This window comes from Oncorhynchus clarkii, chromosome 12, assembly GCF_045791955.1.
Source record: "Oncorhynchus clarkii lewisi isolate Uvic-CL-2024 chromosome 12, UVic_Ocla_1.0, whole genome shotgun sequence".
Classification (NCBI taxonomy): domain Eukaryota; kingdom Metazoa; phylum Chordata; class Actinopteri; order Salmoniformes; family Salmonidae; genus Oncorhynchus; species Oncorhynchus clarkii.
Genome location: NC_092158.1, coordinates 22,007,728 through 22,035,260, shown reverse-complemented (window position 1 = coordinate 22,035,260; position 27,533 = coordinate 22,007,728). Strand labels below are relative to the sequence as shown.

The following is a 27,533-nucleotide window of genomic DNA, read 5'->3' as shown; positions in this document are numbered from 1 at the left end:
TTTATGGCAACAGTTGGGGGAAGGGCCTTTCCTGTTTCAGCATGACAATGCCCCGGTGCACAAAGCGAGGTCCATACAAAAATGGTTTGTCGAGGTCGTTCTGGAAGAACTAGTCTGGTCTGCACATAGCCCTGATCTCAACCCCATCAAACACCTTTGGGATGAATTGGAACGCCGACTGCGAGACAGGACTAATCACCCAACACCAGTGTCCGACCTCACTAATGCTCTTGTGGCCGAGTAGAAGCAAGTCAAAGCAGCAATGTTCTAACATCTAGTGAAAAGCCTTCCCAGAAGAGTGGAGGCTGTTATGACAGCAAAGGGCAGACCAACTTAATGCCCATGATTTTGGAATGAGATGTTTGACGAGCAGGTGTCCACGTACTTTTGATCCTGTAGTGTATCTTTGTCAACACCAGCACGGTTTCCATTAGATAACACAGTCACAAAGTCATATTCCACAGCCACATTGTCAAAATAGGCGCACAAAATAGATGCTTGTTGGTCTAAATTTAAGGTTTGGGTTAGGCATAAGGTTAGCAGTGTGGTTATAGTTAGGGTTAGGTTTGAAATCAGATTTTAAGAAGAGAAATTATAGAAATGGGCAGGGTTTAGACATAATTATGACTTTATGGCTATGGATAACTAGTGACGACCCTACAGCACACTTTGGCTACAGGCAAACGTGGCTTTACCAAAGACAACACAAAGTAAAGTGCAATGAATTAAACCTAAGTTGACACAATGCTGAATCCAAAATATACGGATTGTTTAATACACAGAAAAGTAATAACAACAATAAACAGTTCAAGAATACATATAAAAAATATTTGTATTTTTCTCCTTTGCTCATATATGTTTGACGGTTTATTTATTTTTATTGTCATGCGACAAATCACATGTACAGTAGTTGACGTGTGTACATATCTGATCACATATACAGTAGCTGACGTGTGTACATATCTGATCACATGTACAGTAGCTGGCGTGTGTACATATCTGATCACATGTACAGTAGCTGACATGTGTACATATCTGATCACATGTACAGTAGCTGACGTGTGTACATATCTGATCACATGTACAGTAGCTGGCGTGTGTACATATCTGATCACATGTACAGTAGCTGACGTGTGTACATATCTGATCACATAGCTGGCGTGTGTACATATCTGATCACATGTACAGTAGCTGACGTGTGTACATATCTGATCACATGTACAGTAGCTGGCGTGTGTACATATCTGATCACATGTACAGTAGCTGACGTGTGTACATATCTGATCACATGTACAGTAGCTGACGTGTGTACATATCTGATCACATGTACCGTAGCTGACGTGTGTACATATCTGATCACATGTACAGTAGCTGACGTGTGTACATATCTGATCACATGTACAGTAGCTGGCGTGTGTACATATCTGATCACATGTACAGTAGCTGACGTGTGTACATATCTGATCACATAGCTGGCGTGTGTACATATCTGATCACATGTACAGTAGCTGACGTGTGTACATATCTGATCACATGTACAGTAGCTGGCGTGTGTACATATCTGATCACATGTACAGTAGCTGACGTGTGTACATATCTGATCACATGTACCGTAGCTGACGTGTGTACATATCTGATCACATGTACAGTAGCTGATGTGTGTACATATCTGATCACATGTACAGTAGCTGACGTGTGTACATATCTGATCACATGTACAGTAGCTGACGTGTGTACATATCTGATCACATGTACAGTAGCTGACGTGTGTACATATCTGATCACATATACCGTAGCTGACGTGTGTACATATCTGATCACATGTACAGTAGCTGACGTGTGTACATATCTGATCACATGTACAGTAGCTGACGTGTGTACATATCTGATCACATGTACAGTAGCTGATGTGTGTACATATCTGATCACATGTACAGTAGCTGACGTGTGTACATATCTGATCACATGTACAGTAGCTGATGTGTGTACATATCTGATCACATGTACAGTAGCTGACGTGTGTACATATCTGATCACATGTACAGTAGCTGATGTGTGTACATATCTGATCACATGTACAGTAGCTGACGTGTGTACATATCTGATCACATGTACAGTAGCTGATGTGTGTACATATCTGATCACATGTACAGTAGCTGACGTGTGTACATATCTGATCAGATGTACAGTAGCTGATGTGTGTACATATCTGATCACATGTACAGTAGTTGACGTGTGTACATATCTGATCACATGTACAGTAGCTGATGTGTGTACATATCTGATCACATGTACAGTAACTGATGTGTGTACATATCTGATCACATGTACAGTAGCTGATGTGTGTACATATCTGATCAGATGTACAGTAGCTGACGTGTACATATATGATCACAGGTACAGTAGCTGACGTGTGTACATATCTAATCACATGTACAGTAGCTGACATGTGTACATATCTGATCACATGTACATTAGCTGACGTGTGTACATATCTGATCACATATACCGTAGCTGACGTGTGTACATATCTGATCACATGTACAGTAGCTGACGTGTGTACAAATCTGATCACATGTACAGTAGCTGACGTGTGTTCATATATGATCACAGGTACAGTAGCTGATGTGTGTACATATCTGATCACATGTACATATCTGATCACATGTACAGTAACTGACGTGTGTACATATCTGATCACATGTACAGTAGCTGACGTGTGTACATATCTGATCACATGTACAGTAGCTGATGTGTGTACATATCTGATCACGTGTACAGTAGCTGGCGTGTGTACATATCTGATCACATGTACAGTAGCTGACATGTGTACATATCTGATCACATATACCGTAGCTGACGTGTGTACATATCTGATCATATGTACAGTAGCTGACGTGTGTACATATCTGATCACGTGTACAGTAGCTAGCATGTGTACATATCTGATCACATGTACAGTAGCTGATGTGTGTACATATCTGATCACATGTACAGTAGCTGACATGTGTACATATCTGATCACATATACCGTAGCTGACGTGTGTACATTTCTGATCATATGTACAGTAGCTGACGTGTGTACATATATGATATGAAACAATTTAGCTCCATTGTTATGCTCACAGATACTTTGAACATTAGCCTTTGTGTTACAAATACTTTTACAGTTAACATTACAGTACCACAGCAATACACACAGACATTTAGCCAGGTGAATATATAATGAAGAGACCGATTTAAGCACTAATACAAAAATACTGGCTACCATGTTGGAGGGCTGCACCTCTACTCTGTGAATGGTTCTAACTGATGGGAAGTGCATGATGGCAATATACAAACAAGATCTAATTTGGTAATCATATTGAGAATATCCCTGCACAAAATAGCTAAATTTAAGGCAAAACAAATACAAAAACATCCTGAAGCAATATGCAAAAGAGTTTTTGTTTTTAAAAGGGTACATTCACTAAGTGAACAATTACATTTATTCAAACGTATTGATTATAATGTTAATTACCTGAACATAGGAAAGTGCTTTTAGAGACACAGAAATATTGTGTTGTGCAATTATTGTAGTGTGAGTATATTTTCAGTATGGGTCACCTGATGATTTCAGGAATATAAATAATTATTTAGAAGCATGATTTTGAAATACTGAATATTTTTTTTTTTTTAGCTTTCATACAAATACAAGTGAACATATTGTCAAAATGCTGCACACTGAGTGAAAGGGAAAGGAACAGACACATGGTGGATTACTTGTTTTCTATGAGAGTCTGCACTTTGAGGACCAAGTCTCGAGCCATTGTTAGGACCTGCGGGACGTTGTGATGTTCGGCCATTTCTGAAGAGGGAAATCAGATCAAACACACTGTGTTACAAGAACCTAATTGGTTGTGTTGATTTACATATGAGTGCAGCCTATGGAGTTGTGCTTTTTGATGTTGTTAGCAAGCACAATAAAAGCAGTTGCTACATTCAAAACATACATTCAGCAAGCAAAAAGAAAGTGGCAATGAAATGAAATAACTGAATTGTCAAATATTACATTCCATAACAACATCTAAAGTCATTGTTTAACCTCACCGTTGAAGAACTTGATGATGTCAGTGAAGTCCATGTTGTTCTCCAGGATGATGTCTCGGTACATCTCCACCAGTGCCAGAGCGATGAAGAGGACAAAATGAGTGGAGGAGGTATACGTGGCCGCCCAGATGGTCTCCCACACGGAGAACACATCATCATACACCATCTCTGAAGGGAAGAATGGCACAGCAGGTTATACACCAAAGAAGACTGTGATATGACCTGCCTGCAGAACAGTCATGTCACAGAAATAAAATGTCAGAAAAAACTAGCTAAAAATCTGTATCGGTCCTTCATATTGTATAACTTGAACAAGATTCATTTAGGTTTAAACATCACCAGCATGGCCCTTTAATAGTGTGTGCATGTAACACATGCCCGTGCAGATGTCAGCACCTCGTTTGAAGTCTAGCAGGAACCAGCGGTAGCAGAAGTAGAAGTGAGTGTAGTCTCCATTCATCTGCATCACTTCAAAGAGCTCTGCATCAAGGATCTAGCAGAAAAGATGATGAGAGTGCCTATCTGGTACTACAAAGTAATATCGCTGTACTTATAATAATGTGCATGTGTGACTGTGTATATACGTGCGTGTGTGTGAGCATACGTGTTTATGGTACCTGGATGAGGGAGCGCATGTTGGCAAAGTGTGAGTCCATGGCCCCTCCATGGGGGAAGTTGTGATTCATCCTTTTCATCAACTCAGAGAAGCAGCTGAACGCTATGACCTCTGAGTAACACACAGACACAAATAAACAGCAAATGATTCATGTTATCTTACTCATGTCTGCAAATGATGCAGTAATATTATGCAGTATAAGAGAGCTATTGTTAATGCAGACTGACCGTCATCCAGAATGACCAGTAAAGGAGCCAGCAGATCACACATGCCCTGGACATAGCCAATCTCCAGATGCTGCCATACATAACTGCACATTATGTTGCGTAGTTTCTCCAGGTTAGCAGGAGTGAAGTACCAGTAGGATCTGTCACAGCGCCTCACGTCCTTATCAATGCGATGCAGGTTGAGCAAGTACAAATCCAGCTGCTCTTGCTGCACAGAGTGACAAAAGGGACTAAGATTAGTTAAATTTGATCAACTTCAAATGGCTATTGTTTCGTCATTCATACCAGCATTGTGTCAGCTCTGTAGCCAGTTGGGTACTGTATGTTAAACCAACCCTTAGCCAATTAACCTCAAAAGCTGTGACATTCATTACAGTACACATACGGTAGGTACCTCATTTGGAGTACTTACAGAATAGGTAGTCCCTGCTGGGGACACTGCCACTGGTAAGACATCAGGTTTGAGTTCCTCTGTCTCAACCACAGAGTCAGACTGAGTGTAGAGACTTTCCATCTCAGGCTCCTCCTCAGACAGGGCTAGCTCTGTTTCATCAGGACTATTGTTGGAGGGTGCATCCAGGACAGGCTCCCCTGAGCCAACTCTCCCCAGGGCCAAGGGGGCAGCTGGGGGAGCCATCAGGCCAGACAAAGGTCTAGCCCAGGCCGTGGGAATATCCTCCATCTCTAAGGCGGAGGGCGAGTCATCAGAATCTAGTGTATCAGGAGATCGCCTAGAGTGGAATGTCACTGTAACACTGGCCCTGGCCTCAGGCAGGGGTGGATTCAGTACTGGCAATGCAGGTGCATGTTTCTCTGAATCTATGGCAGCTGTCATTTCTGCAGCTTTGTTATTGTAATTCTCAGGGAAATTGTCCTCCACAGAGTCTAATGGTTTGGTTACAAATACATCTGCAACCTTTTCTTTAGTACTATCCACGTCTTTCTCACAAACACAAGCCTTGCTGGTTGGAGGGGTTTGCATTTTTTGAAATTCAGATTCTGTGATTTCTTCCATTTCAGAGGAGGTTGTGTCCTCTTTATCAGCAATACCAGCCTCCCTTATCGTTGTTGAATCTTTATTTCCTTCTGTTACAGAGGGCTCTCTGGAACAGAAGGGCTCTGTCGTTGTGGCTTTGTTCTCTTGTGTTTTAGTAAATGTGGCCTCGCCTAGTGGCGGAGCTGGAATATATACATTAGAAACCTCCATTTCTAGTTTCAGAATATCAGTATTCTCAGTTGCAAACACTGCTCTCACAAGGAGCTTTGTGTCTTCTGTGGTGGAAACTTCAGACAACCCATCTGCTATAACGTTGTTTTCTTCCATTTCAACATTTCCTAAGGACTTTGCATATTTTTTGTCAGAACCCTCTTCAACTTTCTCTGAGGTTTTCACGATTTCTACCAATCTAGAGCTTTCAACCACTTCACGCTCTGGGGCCTTGAACTCTCCGGCTGATGCAGCCTTGTCGTCAACTGTTATCGGCAGCTTTAGGTCTTCAGATCCAACTTCAGTTCCCAAGACAGTGAAATGACTCTCTATTAGGGGTGGCTCAGCCTTGGCCACTAGGCTAGATGCAGCTCCTTGGACCGCTGATGGCTCTGGTGATGGCTGAGTGGCTGCTGGTCTGACTGGTGAGTCAGATACAGGACTGTTGCTGTTGTTTGTGCTTTGAGGCTGTTCTGGAAGACCTGAGTCAACAGACAAGCTGTAGAAGGATGGGTCCCCAGAGTCTGAGGTACCATTTGGGATGGCTACATCTCGGAGGTCTTTCAGTGGGGTTTTGGACCGCTCTTTGCTTTTCTCTCGCTTAGTCTCAGATTCAATCAGTTCCACTTCCTCGACAAACCAAAATGCCTGCAACAGCAGACCATAGGAGAGTGAATACCAAGTATTATCAAGATTACAGGTCAACCGATTAATCGGACCGGCCGATTAATTAGGGCCGATTTCAAGTTTTCATAACAATTGGAAATCGGTATTTTTGGGCGCCGATTTTGCAGATGTTTTTATTTTTAATTTTTTTATACCCTTATTTAACTAGGCAAGTCAGTTAATAAAACATTCTTATTTTCAATGACGGCCTAGGAACGGTGGGTTAACTGCCTTGTTCAGGGGCAGAACGACAGATTTTCACCTTGTCAGCTCGGGGGATCCAATCTTGTAACCTTACAGTTAACTAGTCCAACGCTCTAACCACCTGGCCCTCATTGCACTCCATGAGGAGCCTGCCTGTTATGCGAATGCAGTAGAAGCCAAGGTAATTTGCTAGCTATCATTAAACTTATCTTATAAAAAACAATCAATCATAATCACTAGTTATAACTACACATGGTTGATGATATTACTTGTTTATCTAGCGTGTCCTGCGTTGCATATAATCGATGGAACTCTGGGGGATGATTTAACAAAAGCACATTTGAAAAAAAAAGCACAATCGTTGGACGACTGTACCTGACCTGAACTAATTTGCCAGAATTATGACATAACATTGAAGGTTGTGCAATGTAACAAGAATATTTAGACTTAGGGATGCCACCCGTTAGATAAAATACCGAACGGTTCCGTATTTCACTGAAATAATAAAGGTTTCGTTTTCGAAATGGTAGTTTCCGGATTTGACCATATTAATGACCAAAGGCTTATATTCCTGTGTGTTATTATGTTATAATTAAGTCTATGATTTGATAGAGCAGTCTGACTGAGCGATGGTAGGCAGCAGCAGGCTCGTAAGCATTCATTCAAACAGCACTTTTGTGCGTTTTGTGAGTAGCTCTTTGCAAGCACAGCTCTGTTTATGACTTCAAGCCTATCAGCCTAATGGCTGGTGTAACCGATGTGAAATGGCTAGCTAGTTAGCTGGGTGTGCGCTAATAGCGTTTCAAACGTCACTCGCTCTGAGACTTAGATTAGTTATTTCCCTTGCTCTGCAAGGGCTGCGGCTTTTGTGGAGCGATGGGTAACGCTGCTTCGAGTGTGGCTGTTGTCGATGTGTTCCTGGTTCGAGCCCAGGTAGGGGCGAGGAGAGGGACGGAAGCTATACTGTTACACTGACAATACTAAAGTGCCTGTAAGAACATCCAATAGTCAAAGGTATATGCAATACAAATGGTATAGAGAGAAATAGTCCTATAAATACTATATTAACTACAACCTAAAACCTCTTACCTTGGAATATTGAAGTCTTATGTTAAAAGGAACCACCAACTTTCATATGTTCTCATGTTCTGAGCAAGGAACTCAAACGTTAGCTTTTTTACATGACACATATTGCACCTTTACTTCTCCAACACTTTGTTTTTGCATTATTTAAACCAAATTGAACATGTTTCATTATTTATTTGAGGCTAAATAGATTTTTATTGATGTATTATATTAAGTTAAAATAAGTGTTCATTCAGTATTGTTGTAATTGTCATTATTACAAATACATTTTTTTTTAAATCGGCCGATTAATCGGTATCAGCTTTTTTGGTCCTCCAATAATCGTTATCGGCGTTGAAAAATCATAATTGGTCGAACTCTAATCAAGATATTCTATTAAAATCATTCAGTATAAACATACTATACCTGTGTGCTACTTCTGGAGTCACTCTGTGAGTGGGCAATCTGTTTGTCTGAACCAATGCTCTGTGAGGACTGGTGTAGGAGGATGAGACAAATGCCAACCAGGAAGAGACCAGAACAGCATGGGGAGAGACATATGTAAGTGTGTTAACCATATGAGTATGAGTCACAAATTCTGTCATGTGTTGCACTCATCAAATGGGACTGGTATGGCCCACTTACATCAGTGCTGATGGTGGAGTCTCTCTGCACTGGTCCTGGTCTGTCCACACTGGCCACAGAGTTGCACTTGGCTATGGCTTCAGCATGCTTCTCCCCCTCTTTCTGCTTTACGATGGCCTCACAGCCCAGCCACTCTTTCATAGTCTGCTCATAGCAGGCCCGCACCTGCTCATCCACCTGTACACAGATTATAAACACACAGGGTCACTAGTGTGTACATTTGACCCTCCTTCCTACTTTGATTCCTGAGTTCCATAATTGTACCACATTACAATATAACAATACCCACCTCCATCCTACATTTCTGGGTCATATCGAAGTGGTAGTGTCCCAGCAGGAATGGCCAGACCTCCTTGCGTATTGTAGGAGCCACACCACCATAGTACACCAGACGCAGAAGCTCATGCTCATCATATGCCTGCAGGAGAAAAGATTGTGAATGTGATTACATACAGACTCAATACAGTACTGTCATCAGCTGCTGTGTGATTCTGTACGCCTATCAGTGGGATGTTGATGAAGCAGTTACATTCACACTGTGATCAGTTATCTAAGCCTTGAAGAACATACACAATCACTGCATGTTGTGGTTGTGTGTACAGTGTGTTGAGAATGATGAGCAGATGGTACAGTAGATCTTACAGAGCGGTCCTGGAGGAAGCTGCTCCAGACATCCACAGTGAGTCCTTCCTGGGCATCATGAGGCACGTTAGGGTCGACGATGGTGGGGTTGACCAGGGCAGAGAGGTGGATACGAACAGTGGACAGGTGACGGCAGTAGGCAAGCCCTTCAATGAAGAAGTGAAGAAACGTGCATGGTTATCAATCCAACCATAACATGAAGACACTGGCGTACAAAACATTCCCGCAAGACGCCCTCGCCCTTGTGAAGCTGCAGTATGCCACTGCATGAAGATTATAGCATTTGAATCGGTCTTTCCTAAATTAATTTATGATGCATGTACTCACAACCATAGAAAGCACGGGAAATGATCTGGTACTTCATGGTGTCACAGAGGAGTTTCAGGGGAGCCCTGTCCTGGTTGCAGCCGTTGGGTAGTGAGCCAACACGGGATCCGTTGAGAGCGCAGGAGAAACAGGAGGACTTCCTAGGTGTGGGGTGCCACATGTTCAACGCCTGGTCCATCAGCTCTGGAGCCACTGGACAGCAAACAACAGGCTCAATGTTATCATCAGCATGAACATCGTCGTTATTGTTATTGTCGTTAGCAACAGCTACAAGATCGTCTAGAACTGATAGAGGATTTGGGTGACTTTCTTTCATAATAACCATGGAAACATTGACAAACCAAGACAGAAGATGTAGGTGTGACAAAGACAACTTGATGCCCATGTATTGTCTCAAATCCAGGGTAACTAATGGAGGGTGTTCGCAGATTCACAGGACTACAGATACAGGCCGAGACACATGGGCTGGACAGAGAGGGGCTGAGGGAAGGCACATGGGACAATGGTCAACAAAAGAATGAGAGCGAGCAAAAAAAATGAATGAAAAAGTTTATTCTGAACATATTTGAACAGAAAATCGATACAGAATAAGAAGATCACAAGTGACATACCAAAGTCTGACGGAGTACCAGGAAGCAGGATCCGAAAGACATAGTCAGTGGCCTCGTCCTCTTCTTTATCCGACACAGACTCCACAGAGCCCTGCGGACTCCTCTTCCGCAATTTAGGGAAAACCTTTCCCTGTAGGCAAAGGAATGTACTGCACTCAGTATAAGACAAAGGAATGTACTGCACTCAGTATAAGACAAAGGGATGTACTGCACTCAGTATAAGACAAAGGAATGTACTGCACTCAGTATAAGACAAAGGGATGTACTGCACTCAGTATAAGACAAAGGAATGTACTGCACTCAGTATAAGACAAAGGGATGTACTGCACTCAGTATAAGACAAAGGGATGTACTGCACTCAGTATAAGACAAAGGAATGTACTGCACTCAGTATAAGACAAAGGAATGTACTGCACTCAGTATAAGACAAAGGGATGTACTGCACTCAGTATAAGACAAAGGGATGTACTGCACTCAGTATAAGACAAAGGAATGTACTGCACTCAGTATAAGACAAAGGAATGTACTGCACTCAGTATAAGACAAAGGAATGTACTGCACTCAGTATAAGACAAAGGGATGTACTGCACTCAGTATAAGACAAAGGAATGTACTGCACTCAGTATAAGACAAAGGAATGTACTGCACTCAGTATAAGACAAAGGAATGTACTGCACTCAGTATAAGACAAAGGGATGTACTGCACTCAGTATAAGACAAAGGAATGTACTGCACTCAGTATAAGACAAAGGAATGTACTGCACTCAGTATAAGACAAAGGGATGTACTGCACTCAGTATAAGACAAAGGAATGTACTGCACTCAGTATAAGACAAAGGAATGTACTGCACTCAGTATAAGACAAAGGAATGTACTGCACTCAGTATAAGACAAAGGGATGTACTGCACTCAGTATAAGACAAAGGGATGTACTGCACTCAGTATAAGACAAAGGAATGTACTGCACTCAGTATAAGACAAAGGAATGTACTGCACTCAGTATAAGACAAAGGAATGTACTGCACTCAGTATAAGACAAAGGAATGTACTGCACTCAGTATAAGACAAAGGAATGTACTGCACTCAGTATAAGACAAAGGAATGTACTGCACTCAGTATAAGACAAAGGAATGTACTGCACTCAGTATAAGACAAAGGAATGTACTGCACTCAGTATAAGACAAAGGAATGTACTGCACTCAGTATAAGACAAAGGAATGTACTGCACTCAGTATAAGACAAAGGAATGTACTGCACTCAGTATAAGACAAAGGAATGTACTGCACTCAGTATAAGACAAAGGGATGTACTGCACTCAGTATAAGACAAAGGGATGTACTGCACTCAGTATAAGACAAAGGGATGTTATGATGATGATTTGCGAGAGTGATTAAAGTTTTATTTTATCTTACTCTAAAACTCAGATCCCTATCGTTTAATTGTGAAGCACGACTAGGCTAGATACAATTAATGATCCAGCCTGAGAAGGCCAGTCTCAAGTCAATATCCTTGTCCTTGGTCTCGCAAATGTCCTTCATGTTATCCAGAGGATGTGTTAAGACCCCACTCATACTTAAATTCCTAGGTTTTATATTATTTCACTGCCCTGCTGGTAATATACCACAACCCTTACAAAGCTATATTCTATTGCAGCCTGTGAGTTATATTCCCAGATCTGCTATCACTACCACTTTCATCATCACAACCCATATAAAAAACCTTCAGACCGTGTTCCCTTTGCTTTGGCAGGTCAATGTTATTTTCTACTTGGAGGCTAAATTGGTGGATAAGATCAATGTCAGTGTAAAAGTATTCCTCTGGCAGCAGTGTACTAACACAGAGATCAGAGTTATCCTCAGCCAAACAACATACATTATGCTATAGATGACCCTGTTTTAATGTTTTAGAAACAACTAGCTAAATCATACCATCAGGCTTAATTTAGTGGATGTGGACATAATGGCTACAGTAAACATGAATTGAGATCGGAATAATGCAGACCTTTCCCCTCTGGGACCAGAGCGGGGGATCCAGTTGTCCGTGTGGCAGCAGGCCCGTCTCCAGGCAGGTCAGGAACTGGAGCAGGTGTCCTCCCCGGGGGAACCGCAGTGGAGGCCTCTGGATCCCATCCTGACTCACCAGAACCACTGTCCCACCACTGTCCACTGGGAAAAAACATGATCACAAGGTCAATAACACACAAACAAACAAATGTATACAAAGCTATAGGACTACATAATTAAGAGAGGTTCCTGTACCTTGCTGATGGCAGTGCAGATAAACAATCTCCGCCAGGCGAATAGTCATGGCAAAGTCCCAGTAAACACTGTAGGAAAATAAATGTGTGAACAAATCATATATAATTTGGCATGCTCAGTGGACAAATATGAGTGTCTGAATATGTTTCTATTACTGTGATTTGATATTACATTACCTTTTTTCAGTATCATCTGCCACAGTGCCATTCATGAGCTGGTTGGGCGTCCATTTCAGGGTCATGAGATCTGCAGTCTGGTGGAGAGACAGGTACCCTGGAATAGCCTCCATGTCATCCCTCTGTTGACCAAGACAAGATATTTGTTACAAAGCATTCCCTGCTGTTTAAACAGTGATAAAAAGTTATGTCAGATCCTTTAAATCACACACATGCACACACATACACATACCGGCTGCACCAGGACGTTGTTCTTGCCAAACAGCAGTGTAGCTCTGTTGTTCTGATGGAGGGACTCAACATAGTCCCTAGCCCACAGGATGGGCCGGTCCTCCATACTGCCACTGGACTGCCTCTTCTGGATCTAATAGAAAAGACCATTTGACAATTTTTTATACATCATATACTTCACACACATCATTCATTTACAAACACATCATCCACACACTGACCAGGGCAGGTCGCCTGGAGGGGGAGTCCTGGCGACAGTGGCCACTGTGGATGCGGTGTCTCTGGACTAGCTCATCAGCAGATGGGTCTGTCCAGAAGTGGTCGGCTGTCTTCACCTTAGTGTACTCCAGAGCACAGGGGCCGACTGCAAGAGTAAAAGCAACAAAACACTGAGATCCACAACAGTTTGGGCGTGGAAAAGTGAAATCACTATTTCTAGCCCCTAAAGAACTGTACTAAACCATCATCCTACAGAGTGAAATAACGAGGTACCAGTTATGTCATTGTTACGCTCACAGGAAGAGGTAAATGCACTTGTCTGTTATGAGTGTGAGTATAAAGTCAATTTGGAGTTAGTAACCAGTATATTTATCTTCTAAACCACAGAGCTATGTCCTTATCTGAAATAAGGTAATATCCACTGTTAAGCACTAGTCTCCTACGGTTGAAGTCAGACGTTTAAATACACTTATGTTGGAGTCATTAAAAGTCGTTTTTCAACCACTCCACAAATTTCTTGTTAACAAACTATAGTTTTGGCAAGTCGGTTAGGACAACTACTTTGTGCATGACACAAGTCATTTTTCCAACAATTGCTTACAGACATATTATTTCACTTATAAGTCACTGTATCACAATTCCAGTGGGTCAGAAGTTTACACACACTAAGTTGACTGTGCCTTTAAACAGCTTGGAAAATTGCAGAAAATTATGTCATTGCTTTAGAAGCTTCTGATAGGCTAATTGACATAATTTGAGTCAATTGGAGGTCTACCTGTGGATGTATTTCAAGGCCTACCTTCAAACTCAGTGCCTCTTTGCTTGACATTCAAAAGAAATCAGCCAAGACCTCAGAGAAAATATTGTAGACCTCCACAAGTCTGGTTCATCCTTGGGAGCAATTTCCAAACGCTTGAAAGAACCACGTTCATCTGTACAAACAATAGTATGCAAGTATTAACACCATGGGACCACGCAGCTGTCACTCCACTCAGGAAGGAGACGCGTTCTGTCTCCTAGAGATGAACGTACTTCGGTTCAAAAAGTGCAAATCAATCCCACAACCACAGCAAAGGACCTTGTGAGGATGCTGGAGGAAACAGGTACAAAATCTATATCCACAGTAAAAACGAGTCCTATATCGACATATCCTGAAAGGCCGCTCAGCAAGGAAGAAGCCACTGCTCTAAAACCACAATTAAAAAAGCCAGACTATGGTTTGCAACTGCACATGGGACAAAGATCGTACTTTTTGGAGAACTGTCCTCTGGTCTGATGAAACAAAAATACAACTGTTTGGCCATAATGACCATCGTTATGTTTGGAGGAAAAAGGGGGAAGCTTGCAAGCTGAAGAACACCATCCCAACCGTGAAGCACGGGGGTGGCAGCATCATGTTGTTTTGCTGCAGGAGGGACTGATGCACTTTCCTTTCCTTTCATGAGGAAAGGAAAATGATGTGGATATATTGAAGCAACATCTCAAGACATCAGTCAGGAAGTTAAAACTTGGTCACAAATGGGTCTTCCAAATGGACAATGACCCCAAGCATACTTCCAAAGTTGTGGCAAAATGGCTTAAGGACAACAAAGTCAAGGTATTGGAGTGTCCATCACAAAGCCCGGACCTCAATCCCATAGAAAATGTGTGGGCAGAACTGAACAAGCGTGTGCGAGCAAGGAGGCCTACAAACCTGACTCAGTTACACCATCTCTGTCAGGAGGAATGGGCCGAAATTCACCCAACTTATTGTGGGAAGCTTGTGGAAGGCTACCTGAAACGTTTGACCCAAGTTAAACAACTTAAAGGCAATGCTACCAAATACTAATTGAGTGTATGTAAACTTCTGACCCACTGGGAATGCTTTTATGATAGAATTATTTATTTAAGATTTTTTTCTATCTACTATAATTCTGACATTTCACATTCTTAAAATAAAGTGGTGATCCTAACTGACCTAAGACATGGAATTTTTACTACGATTAAATGTCAGGAATTGTGAAACACAGAGTTTAAATGTATTTGGCTAAGGTGTGTGTAAACTTCCGACTTCAACTGTATGTCATGTTGTATTTATAGGTTATCTTAGAGGGAGTCACAGTCACTGTAATGTGCCATTCAATGTGCTATTTCTTATCTTATCAGATCTGTCTGGCCACATTCTGGCAATAGAAGCTATAAGAAGAGGTCCATTAATACCTAACAGAGAGGCAAGGATTGGTCCATCCACAGCATCCATTAGAATGGCCTCCCTGTCATAGAAAGTACTAGAAGACAGAAAATCATGTTTACTAAAAATGGTGCAAGACTCTGAAAAGTGACTGTAATACTGTTTTTGCATAAGATTTACAGTATTTTGACAAAAGAAATGGCAATGTTTATATGACCCCATTTCTCCCACATTTCTCTACACATGCCTTTTATACCTCCTGTGAGCATTCCGGCAGGTCAGTGACAAGTGGTAATAGTAATGTGCAGATGTGAGTGGGCGTTTATTTTAATAAATCCATTGAATATACACATTCAAAAATACATCTATTATTCATTTGTTAAGGCAAGTCCTACGAAGTATAAGACTAATAAAAGTCATTTTCAAAACAATAGAATTACATATTTTGAGTTTAATTATGTTATGTCCAAATGAGATCTATTTTGTTCATTAAACAGTCAAGACACACCTACCCCGATCACAGTCCACACCCATATATTTTGTAGTAAGAATATGATAGAATAAAAATATAGTAAAATACAAATAATATTGTTCCCACACAACTTGTGTCACGGGAATGTGTGGAACAGCTGTCATATAAAAAAAGTGATAGCCTATTATTGCTAAATGTTTCTGATCAGCGATATTGTAGATAACCAAACGAACAGATGAGCTATACCACCTCCATTTGCCCAGCCTGAAACCAATTGACCAAATAGTCCATACAGATAGAGATTCAATTAAACAAAATCACATTGATTGAGACAAGTCAGTGAAGACACAGGGTTTTAGTCAGGAGTAGGCCTAGGCTACTAAGCGTCTGCGAGTGAAGAGCAAAATAATATATTACATAACATGCTGGCAAAATGTTCTAAATAATTATCCAACTAGACAAGATGATCATAAGCAGCATTCACCTTAACTTAGCTAACATTTCCCTAGCCAAATTGTAGAACTGGCAGGAGGATGGTTTACTGCCTCTGCCTAGCAACCATCAAGAGTTTAAGAGAGTAGTGCGTGCCAATGCCTGCCCAGCATTACGGCTACGTTTCATACTGAGCCGTAGCCAGAACTTTACCGAAATAATTACTTGGTCGTTAGGCGGGAAATAACAGTTTTGGCTTTGATTCCGGCAATAGTTGGTGGTATGGTATAGTTAGTAGAAAAATGACTTAGTGTGAAAGGGATATGAGTAGTAGGCTATACATTGAACAGCAACTATTGGGATTTGTAAGATCAAACACAATATCAGCCAGAAGCTGATCAGTTGATTAACCTGCTGTTCTCCACTAGGTACATGACAATCTTGTCCAGAAGCTTCTCCATGAGAGCAGTGCGGATCCACAGGTTCCTCAAGCCCTGGGGGGGGAGGTTGGTCACCCTGGGTTGTTTCGGAACACTGACATTATTTAGTTGAGCCTGTCTGCTGGAGGAGAGGAGAGGAGATGTGGTATACTGTGGTATACAAATGTGGTGTACAAATGTGGTATACTTTTGACATCTGTGTGTGTGTGTGGAGGGGGGGGGGGGGGGGGGGTGATGGGAATTACTATCCAAGATCATTGTCTTACTTGGTCTCGATGAGCTGCTCTAGTTCTTGGACCTTTTGACACAGTTCCTCCACCGGGGTGAAGCTCTTCCCCACCTTCATGAAGAGTGCTGCTACCTTATTACTGCACAGGAGGCCCGCTGCTCGCCTCTTCAGCCCATGGAGCACACATGCCTCCACTACAGCTGTTGACACACATAGTACAGAATATACAGACACAAACAGTAAACACAGTTTGGTTTTCCCCAAAGCGATATTCACTAAGCTATGATACCCTGTAAACAACAAGTAAACCACATACTGTTTATGGATTTCCCTAGCAAAGTTTGATATTTTTCAGGAGCACCCGGTGAAAATTAAGTGAGAAACCCTTGGACATTTTGAGTGCTACTGCAGAGAGGCAGGGATGGGTTGGAGGGCAGGCGCAGGTGGCTCTCAACAGGACCAGAAATAGACTGAAAACCGACAAATGCTGTTTACTGTTGCTACACTCTTATAAAAAAAGGTGCCAATTAAAACCATACAGGATTCTTTGGTTTGTCCCCATAGAGGAACCCTTTTTGGTGCAGGGTAGAACCATTTGCAGAGGGTTTTTATCTAGAACCCTCTATGTAGGATCCTTCAAATGACCCCCTGTATATAGTTCTGCCTAGAACCCTCTATGAAGGGTTCTACCAAGAACCATTTTATAATCTAAAGGTTCTTCCTAGAACCATCTATGGAGGGTTCTACTAGCCTCATTAGCCTTTAAATTGTATTATTTATGACAATACATGCACACCAAGCTTTTCTTTGAGGGCCTAGCTATACCCTAAAATAGTGGTGTTAGGAGTTTCCTGGTGTACAGGCCACATCCGGCCTGCAAGTCACATTATGCTGGCTTGCAAAGTTATTTCTAATTCCTATTGGAATCCAGACAGAGTTAGGATATCCAGCAAGTGGAATTGTTAATCACCCGCAACCTGCATCCAAAATGACTGCCAGGGTAGGGAAGAATACTGAGACTACCTCAATCATCTAAACTGGAACAAATATCTCAGTAACAGGAGCAATAAATCCAACAGATTGGATTAGTTTAGATGTATGTTATTTATCTTTGTGTAGCATAAAATGTATCAACCAATCAATGTACATGCAAAAACACAGATATTGGAGTCAAACTGGGAAATATTATATATGTTTCTATTTATAAACCCTTCTTGCCTTCCAAAGAGTTATCAAAGAACCCTTTCTTCCCAAAAATGGTTCTTAAGATGTTAACGGTTCTTCTAGGTAGAACCTTTTGTCTTACAAATAACTCTTGTCTTACAAAAATAGTTATTCTGATCAAACGGTTGTTGGTAGAACCTTATCCTTCCCCAAGAACCCTTTTGGAACCCTTTTTTCAAAGAGTGTAGGGTATCCATGGATGTGTGGAGATGTAGTATCAACACCTTTGAATAGTGTAACGAATCAAGCTGTGTTTGGTTGAGAATGTGACCGTACGCAGATTGGGGTAGTAGGAGGTGGCAGGACTTGACATGGCTTGACATTTCAACTCCACAGGATGATGCCTGATGTCACTTTGCTCTGTAAATGTCAATGTAGTCATGAGTAAATGTCTGACCATACAATCAGTTAAGATTTTGTATGTGAAATTAACTGTACGTCTATGGCAGGAATCATCAACTTGATTCAGCCGCGGGCCGTTTTTGTCTTGAGCGGATGGTCAGGGGGCCGGAACATAATTACAAGTAATTTATAGAAGCCCAAACAGATATACATCATCTCTCTATTATGCGTGGGAATACTATGGAACAGATTTACAAAAGTAAAATCACTTGAAGCTGACATGTCCAAAAATAAAACATTTTTTAGAAGAAAAAAACATAAATAAAAAAATAAATACAATTTTTGCTTATAAAACTTGGGAGACCAAATAATAATCCCCCTGCTTTTGACTCCAGAATCTTACTAGTGAGCTGTTAATGGAACAATAATCCTATGTGTCATATCACAAGTGTGAAATGTGAGGCTGTGACACCAGAGGGATGGGGGTGGAGGTTTACAAAGGACAAGTTCAAACCAACAGTGATTCTTCAGTTCATAGAGAATATCAGCACTGCATGGGTCTTTGAGAAGGGAAAGAAAGGTGCTCTTTGGAGATAAAGTTACTCATCTCACGAAACATGTGAGTTTCTAACTTACTACAACCTCTTGCTTCTATCCACTCCTCTCTTGCTCTCGTTACAATCGTAATGGTGTTTGGTCCAAGATGATAAACCAAGCACTTGTGCATCTGTTACACATCAGCTAAGCAGTCATTGAATCAACACTTAGACCCACCCAAAGCAGTTATGCAGCTAGGCCTGCCCATCAACCACGGCACCCTCCCTCCCATCAGATGACTGCAGCAGTGCCATATGGCACTGAAGTCCTGCAGTGGGCTTGTAGATCAGTTTAATGAATCCATCTCTAATCTATCTGCATAAACTTTAACTGGGGGATAGCAAACCAGCACAAAAGATATAGGCAAGTCAAAACTCCAATGAGCAATACGAACTGTCAGTACTTCTGTTTACAAACAAATTGGCCTTGACAAACTGTAAAATCTGCAACACTGATTAAATAAGTAATACACTACTTCATGAACACACTCACCACAGAAGGATATTATATGGCTGCTGTCTGCATGCACAAACTTCCGAGTCACTGCCTCTTCCATGATCTGTTTCACCTGGGAAGAAAAGAGCGAGATAAAGGTGAAGTTGGCTATAATTTAACAGGCAGATGAAGAGACAGGTTCTGACATGAGGAAACAGAAAGAAAATCAAAGTGTAGAAGGTTGGGGAGTGATTACGCAACAATAGATCATCACAGGTAGGCAGAGGGAGGGTGGCGAGGGAATGCAAGTGAGCATGCAGATATGTATCACTTCAGACAAGACAGAGCTTGACCAGTGTAAAAAACCGCGCACTAGTAAAATATATTGTGACCAATTCCCAGATTCTGGAATTATACAGTACAGAGAAATTGTGAACATTGTGAGAAAGAAATCCAATCAAATCTACTCGAAAAACTGGGAAAACCTGTCAGAGTTTGAGATACAGTATATTTAGTATCACCAACTAAGACCCTCTTCCTTGCTGCATGACCTGGTGCCAGTCATGTCCCCAGTGTGATGAGGCCTCCACAGGCATGGTGAAGCTAAATGTGGAAGTCTCCAACCCACACACTACTGAATAAAACATCCTGTTTACACCCCAGCGGGCACCAGAGCCAATGATTGCCTTCACAAGACTCACAATAAGAATTGCTGCCATGAATAACTTGTCAGAATAAGGGTCTTTTGTCTTGCATGTGCCTGTGTGAGCGTGTGTGTGCGTGCGTGCGTGCGTGATGATGCATGTTGTGTGTATGTGTGTGTGTGTGTGTAGTAAGTTATCTATAGATAACATTCTAATATGTATCACCAATGAAAGTCACCCATTTATTTATTCAGCTCTGTCAAAGATCAAGCTCTCATAATTACAAACAATGGAAGTGAATAGCCAATCACTTGGTCTGTTGTCCAGACCGTTATTTTCCTCTTCTAGAAATGTCACAAAGATGAACAGTGCCAGTGATTTAGTGATAAAAAAAATTGTGTAAACTTTGAAAGCTGGTTGTGGGGGGAAAAAGTCAGCTTTCCTATACTTTCCATGCATTTGTCCAGAAAAGCTGGGTACTTTCCATGCATTTTTCTGCTAAATCTGAGTAAACTGTGTTTACTTGCGTTTACCCTACACTACACCACTGGTCAGTGCTATCCATACAAATGAGTACACTATATAGTCTACTGCTAATGATGTACTCCCCCCCCCCTAAAACAACAAAGTGCAACTCTTAAATGGACAGAGGACACACCAGCATGCAGCTACACAGAAAAGGAGCCAGACAGGGAGGTAGTCTCCTCTCTGCAGCCCAAACTATACCATAAGCCAAGTTTCCTTTGAAGAAGTATGACATGGCTGTAGCTAACAGATGGGGATCTCTTGCAGAGGTGGTGGGGTCAGATAACGGTGAGGAGTCGCCAAATAATAAACTGGAACATCATGGAACAACCGCAACATCCTAAGAATTTATGAAAATGACCATATATCTAAGTGCTCGCATCAAAAATGTTTTTAAAAAGTGTCATATTCTTCCTGGGGGTGTATATGAACAGATTTCAATAAGATTTAATGTTGCTAAAATGCTGTCAGTTACACTTTAACTTTCTAAACACTGGATGAAGCAAGACAATCTTATCAATTGATTTGGTGTTGTGTTTTATATAAAAGAGAGAGGGGCACTAGGCTATCGGAGATATTAGCGCCCAGTGAACTGAATTGCCCTCCATTACAGCACGAGCATTACACATGAAAGACATCTCAGTAAAAGCAGTTATCAATAATCATATAAATTGTGATGCTTATTGGCTCTGCACTGTGACATACACACGTATTCACATGCAGATAACGGATCCATACCTTAACTAACCGTTACACTGATCTTGGCGTTATTACTTAGGCTACCTACTGAGACCAAATTATGATTATGATTTCTCTGCATAGGCTATAATCCAAGTATTTCAATCCAAGTCGTCACTGAATGCATGAACGCACCGTTTATAATTAAATAACGATAAAATAAAAAAACATATTAGGCTACATTCTCACAATTAGGCAACATTTTATTGAAACATATCAATTCGATTAGAGCTCCCTATTTTACAATCTGATTTTGTCAATCCCAATAAAAACAGAACTGCTGCCAGCGATCCATGACCAAGGTTAGTTCTAATAATTAGTTGTTATAAACATTGCAAATAGATAGGCACCCACCTCTTTCTTCACATTGCGCAGCAATTTATGGCGCGTCTCGGCCTCTGGAATAAGAAAATAACAGTATCATTCGAAAGCTGCCGAGGCATTCAAGCCTATGTTGATTGGTCCCCCCTATTAAAATAGAAAAACGAAATTATTGAAACATATTACCTCCCATTGCGCCCCACTGTTGCTGTTTATTCAATTGCACAAAGACAGCTATTTGCTTCAAATGAGCCTCTCTTCAGTTTACACTCTGGCCGATTGTGAAGATGCGGCCGAACGCCCCCTTTAAAGCAACACACGCCACACGGTGCAATACACAGTCAATCTTGATGATATGGCCTGTATTTACAGTCTATGATTGATAAAGGATGCAAGGAAGCACGCAGGTAAGTTACACACAAAGGCAGGTACAAGCGCGCGCGCCCTCTCTCGCTCACTCAACAGTATATATCCACACACACAAACACACACAATAAGGGGTTAAATGTGTGGGTTGAAAGGTATTCCACTGTCTTATTTAGCTAGGCAATCTGTGATTATCTCCAACTCATATAGACTATATATGATTATTGACAGTAATAATAACTAATTTGCAGTAGTCAGCTAACCAATATTGTCTAGATAACAGCTAATAAATAAAATCTCCATAGTAGTCAATGTGAAAAGCAGGCTATCACGTCCCGTATCAAAATAAATTAGTAGTAGACCTAACACAATTTCATGTAAATATGTATAGAATTTTGAGTATGCGTTTTCAATGGCACAACACCAGATGCCTCTTGCTTTCCGTTGCTGATGTCAGACATAACTGGGAGGGAGGGCTCTTTGGGGAGGGTATCGTGATGATAGTGATGTACAGTGGCGATTTTAGCATGTACATGTTGGTGAGGCAAACTCAAAAAATATTTTTGGATGCATGCCAGCAAAGCCACTACACAACACAGCACTAAATAATACATGGATTGCACTTTAAGGATGACAAACGGTTCCCACAAACTGTTAGGGCCTACATAACGCTGCCCTAGCAACAAAGCTTTCTTTCAGCACCATGGAGTGAATCCTTACCACTGCTCCACCTGTCTATCAGCAGAGCCTTGTCTGGCAGCAAAACAGTTCATTCAGCCTCATTTACTGCCTTTAAAAAAAAACATAACTGATATGGCTGACTTGCCTAAACAAATGTGGTTTCTACTGACAATTGAGATGTACAAACTATGGCATAAAGGGAAGACGAGCAGATAAGAGGCAATCCGTAATTTCAATGAGCAGATAAGACGAAATCCATAATTTCGATTAAGACATTAATGAGCAAGATAGGACGAATGTAGTCAAGGTAACTATTTGTCAGCACTTTTAAAATGTACAGTGACAGAATTCAGAACATGGGCTGTTTTTATAGTATTCTCCCTGTACACCAAGTCAGAACCGCAGGATAAATAAAGGGGGCATATAAGCAATGAAAGCTCTTAAAATATTCAATGATTACATTTCTCCAAAACAGGCTATAGGCTACATGTGCACCACCAAGTCAGAACAGTATCGTGACGTCAGTGTTCTTCAGGTCGGAGCTCTAGAAAGAGGCCCGAGAAGGATGACCGTTCAAAGCGTATTTTCCCAGTTGGAGCTTGTTATTTTCAGAGTGCCCAGTTGTCTTGAACTCACTGAAGTCAGAGATTTTCCAGTTCCAAGTTTCCAGTTGTTTTGAACGTGGCAGATTGACATCGTGGCCAATGTATTAAACCTTTTCTGGCCCATGGTGTTGAATGTTTATCCTTTTAAGCTTGGAAAAGAGACCCTTAAACCCAGACTTGGACCACACACCCACTCCACTGAATAGAAGGTTAGTTATTGCTTGCAGTTAGCCACTGATTCCTACCAAACCACCCATTGTTGAATTTTCATTTTCTAACTTGTTGTGTAATGTATATATGTCCAATGGCCGAAGAGCACCATATGACATATGACAAGGTTTGAAAAGGATTTGCCAGTAGATTGTCGACGTGATTCATGATGATGACTGCTTGTCTAGCTTGCTAGCTAAGATGTTGACATGATCAGTTCAATCAAAGCTATGGTAGATATAATGTGATTTGACTTAATTTTATCTGTGGCCAATGACCTTGAGCCTTATTGGATGGGCACTTCTAATGTAACTCTATGGCAACACCTAAGGGGCTAGAATTTTCAAGCTCTCCCCATAGATTTGGTGGTGATGTAGTGTCCAGAAAACTGAGCCAATCACAGCGCAACTAGAGAACATTATCAACCCCTATGGGCCGTATTTTCCAGTGGCTGCCACAAAAAGCACTGAGCTAAGCTGAAACACCCGCATTTTGGAGCTGCCTTACTCAAGAAAGCAAAAAAGAGACCATGTTTGTATGCAGCTTTATTAACTCAGTTGTTATTCTTTTTACAATGTTTGCAAACTGATTAATGTCAAAATAACCTGCAAAACAGGCAACAACAACAAAACATATATATATACTCTATATATTATTTTATTTTTAAATATTTTTTTACCTAAACAGGTGGGGCTCAATGCCCTGAATGACGGGTTGCCACGTGCCCTGAATGAGGTAGCTATGTATGTTAGTAACATGCCAGGAGTGGTAGACCCATGTCACTTGAATCAAATGATAAATGGAAAGAAGGAGCTAAGCCTATCGATGTTGCTGTCGTTTGATGAAGTGGTTCTCCTAACTTATATACAACTTTGGCATGTGAGATATGCGGTGAGACCGTATGTACAGAAGCCGTTGCAGTCTTGCAATTATAAAAAGTTTGGACACGTGGCAAGTGTTTGTCAAAGCAATAAATATTTTGTAGTTGAAGAGTCAGATGAGGCATGATGTTGTAATTGTGATGGGAATCACGTTCCCGAGATCTCGGAGTGCCCTGTACGGATGGAGGTCACAGTAGCTAGGTTCAGGGCAATCCAGCAGGTCTCCTATGTGTAGGCAGTGAAAATAACTGAAGGAATGGTAGTGGATGTCCCACAGTCTACAGTGAATGCCATGCAGGAGAAGGTTCCCGACACACCAATAGTGAAGAAGGTGGACTTTGTTGCGTTTATAGCGCAAGTGCCAAATTGCACTAGTCAAACTAATAACAAATCAAAGAAGCTAGACATCATTGTGAAGGCGGCAATAAATGTCTGGATCCCCAGGACTTTAGAGGCAAAATGTTACAGGGAGTACTGAATGAAGAGGTTCCCCCCTCCCAGGTTCCTGAGCCTGTGTAGAGATCTGAATAGACATTTAAATCGACTGAAGGAGTACAGTTTTTTGTTTTGGTTTGAAATTCAGGTTAGTACAGTAGCATGAATTTGGTTAGTGTTTTTGTTTTTGGTAATTAGTATGAACTTGCTCATCCAAAATATATTTTGTTTTTTGGGGGTATTTTTTACTATCCCGTAGGTGGCGGCAATACACTTTATGAGTGTAGTCCGTCAATAATCCTCAAAGAAGAAGAAGCTAAATAAACTAACGTTAGACAGTTAGCATTTTCCTCATCAAATTTTCTGACCTCGTCGTTGTACAGTAGTGTAAACTGTCTCATGACTGTCTGTCTGAAACGGAGTGTTTAAAGGACTTTCTGTATACAAGCAACTAGTTTGCTACCTAAAGTAAAAAGGGATGTCAAAGCGGCTGCGGAGCAGAGAGGTCTGCGCTGATTGTAGCTCCCAGGGTAAGCTAAACGATTGCTGGCTAGCCTTAGGAATTTAGGTAGCATGATAGCTAGTTTATGTTAGCAGTTGTATGTAATGGTAACGCAAGCTATTTTAATATTTGCTTGCTTGATTTTCACTTTCAAAGGGATTCATATTCTGTTTGATTGCTTGTAGTTCCAGCAACGCATAGCTTTGCTTGCAAGCTAAACTAGCTGCTAGTATGACAATGTCCAAGAAGAATGGGGAAGTCCGCTAACCTTAGCTGTCTGTTGCTAGTTAGCAGCTGGTAGCCCTTAACTTTGTTATTGTCGCTAGTTAGTTTATGCCATCTAGACTTTACAATAGTCTTTGTTTTATAACTTTAGCTTGCAAACTAGTTGGGGTATATCTCGTTTGTGGCTGTGTGAAAGTAAAATTATGACATTTGTAGTTAGGGAGCTACCTGAAATTATGAAAAAGAATGCATGCAGAATGATGTGACTCTCTTTTAGTCTAAATGGTTTGTGTGGACTCGGAGCCTTTGTGGTAATATTGAGTCTAAAGGTTGTGTGTTTCCCAGGCCCGTGCTGGGCCTCAGTGAACAGGGGCGTGCTGATCTGTGATGAGTGCTGCAGCATCCACCGGGGTCTGGGCCGACACAGTTCCCAAGTCCGACACCTGACTCATACACCATGGCCACCCTCCCAGCTACAGGTGAGCACCTCACACAAGCAGCTATACTGATGCTCAAGAACAGTCAACTTCTTCAATTGTTGTTTTCCCTTATTGGGTTGTATTGTTTGCTTCCTTTGTAGATGGTTCAGAAATTGTACAGCAATGGGGCCAACTCCATCTGGGAGCACAGCCTTCTGGACCCCTCGTCTATCACGAGTGGGAAACGCAAGGCCAACCCCCAGGACAGAGTCCAGTGAGTGGGGCACATTTCAAACTTTTAGTTGAAGGTTAAACAATATAATTTTAAACCAATGTGATGACAAATCTGGGTATCTCATCTCACCATGATCTATCACTCTCACATTGTTGGACTCTATGTTGTATTAAAGTGCCATTGGGGTCAGGTTTGCCTGGACAGTCTGAGGTTTGTAAGTGTGATTTTCTGTTCCCTTCACAGTCCCCATAAAACTGAATTCATCAAGGCCAAATATCAGATGCTGGCGTATGTCCATCGAATGCCCTGTCGAGAGGATGACAGTGTCACCACAAAGGACCTCAGTAAGGTGAGAGATTGCAGCCAGACCATGCCCTGGATTGCAGGCTTCATTGCCATTGAGCTCATTAATTCACCAATTTATCAACTGTTTTTTATTATCTGTTAGCTAACCAAACCTCCTTTGGCCTACACTCTAGCAACTCCACTCCAGTGTTCGGACTGGGAACCTGGAGACGTGCTTGAGACTGTTGTCTTTGGGAGCCCAGGCCAACTTCTTCCACCCGGTATGTCAAAAATATATAAAATAGTCTGTAAATCAAATACAATTTTATTGGACACATATGTTAGCAGATGTTAATGTGAGAGTAGCGAAATACTTGTGCTTCTAGTTCTGACCGTGCAGTAATATCTAACAAGTAATTTAACAATTTCACAACAACTACCTTATACACACACAAGTGTAAAGGAATTAATAAGAATATGTGCATACAAATATATGGCTGAGCGAAGGCCGTGCGGCATAGACAAGATAAAGTAGATGGTATAGAGTACAGTATATACCTGTGAGATGAGTAATGTAGGGTATGTAAACATTATATAAAGTGGCATTGTTTAAAGTGAATAGTGATACATTTATTACATACCATTTTTAATTATTAAAGTGGCTAGAGATTTGAGTTAGTATGTTGGCAGCAGCCACTCAATGTTAATGATGGCTTTTTAACAGTCTGATGACCTTGAGATCGAAGCTGTCCCAGCTTTGATGCACCTGTACTGACCTCGCCTTCTGGATGATAGCGGGGGGAACCGGCAGTGGCTCGGGTGGTTGTTGTTCTTGATGATCTTTTTGGCCTTCCTGTGACATCGGGTGGTGTAGGTGTCCTGGAGGGCAGGTAGTTTGCCCCCGGTGATGCGTTGTGCAGACCTCACTACCCTCTGG

At 41.5% G+C, this 27,533-nt stretch overlaps 2 protein-coding genes across 5 annotated transcripts in view; one reads left to right on the top strand and one right to left on the bottom strand.

The window, feature by feature from the left end:
• Nucleotides 1-3,729: 3,729 nt before the first annotated feature.
• On the bottom strand, nucleotides 3,730-22,021 carry LOC139421922 (small G protein signaling modulator 1-like). The gene is made up of 23 exons (XM_071173058.1): nucleotides 21,939-22,021; nucleotides 21,786-21,829; nucleotides 19,582-19,657; nucleotides 16,964-17,126; nucleotides 16,669-16,818; nucleotides 15,383-15,450; nucleotides 13,186-13,328; nucleotides 12,966-13,097; nucleotides 12,734-12,855; nucleotides 12,558-12,625; nucleotides 12,301-12,464; nucleotides 10,300-10,429; nucleotides 9,689-9,880; nucleotides 9,362-9,507; nucleotides 9,009-9,137; nucleotides 8,720-8,896; nucleotides 8,501-8,569; nucleotides 5,345-6,787; nucleotides 4,933-5,140; nucleotides 4,707-4,816; nucleotides 4,486-4,582; nucleotides 4,090-4,257; nucleotides 3,730-3,847 (listed from the first exon to the last, which is right to left on the bottom strand). The coding sequence occupies exons 1-23, from the start codon at nucleotides 21,943-21,945 to the stop codon at nucleotides 3,759-3,761; spliced, it is 4,095 nt and encodes a 1,364-aa protein (XP_071029159.1). The 5' UTR covers nucleotides 21,946-22,021; the 3' UTR covers nucleotides 3,730-3,758.
• Nucleotides 22,022-25,213: 3,192 nt separating this feature from the next.
• LOC139422876 (ARF GTPase-activating protein GIT2-like) overlaps nucleotides 25,214-27,533 on the top strand; it is a 34,564-nt gene continuing 32,244 nt past the window's right edge. For all 4 annotated transcript variants that reach the window (XM_071174314.1, XM_071174315.1, XM_071174311.1 and 1 more), the window contains exons 1-5: nucleotides 25,214-25,460; nucleotides 26,003-26,136; nucleotides 26,238-26,350; nucleotides 26,555-26,660; nucleotides 26,791-26,877. In XM_071174314.1, coding sequence (XP_071030415.1) covers nucleotides 25,409-25,460; nucleotides 26,003-26,136; nucleotides 26,238-26,350; nucleotides 26,555-26,660; nucleotides 26,791-26,877 — 492 coding nt within the window. In that variant the 5' untranslated portion in view covers nucleotides 25,214-25,408. The remainder of the gene's footprint in view (nucleotides 25,461-26,002; nucleotides 26,137-26,237; nucleotides 26,351-26,554; nucleotides 26,661-26,790; nucleotides 26,878-27,533) is intronic.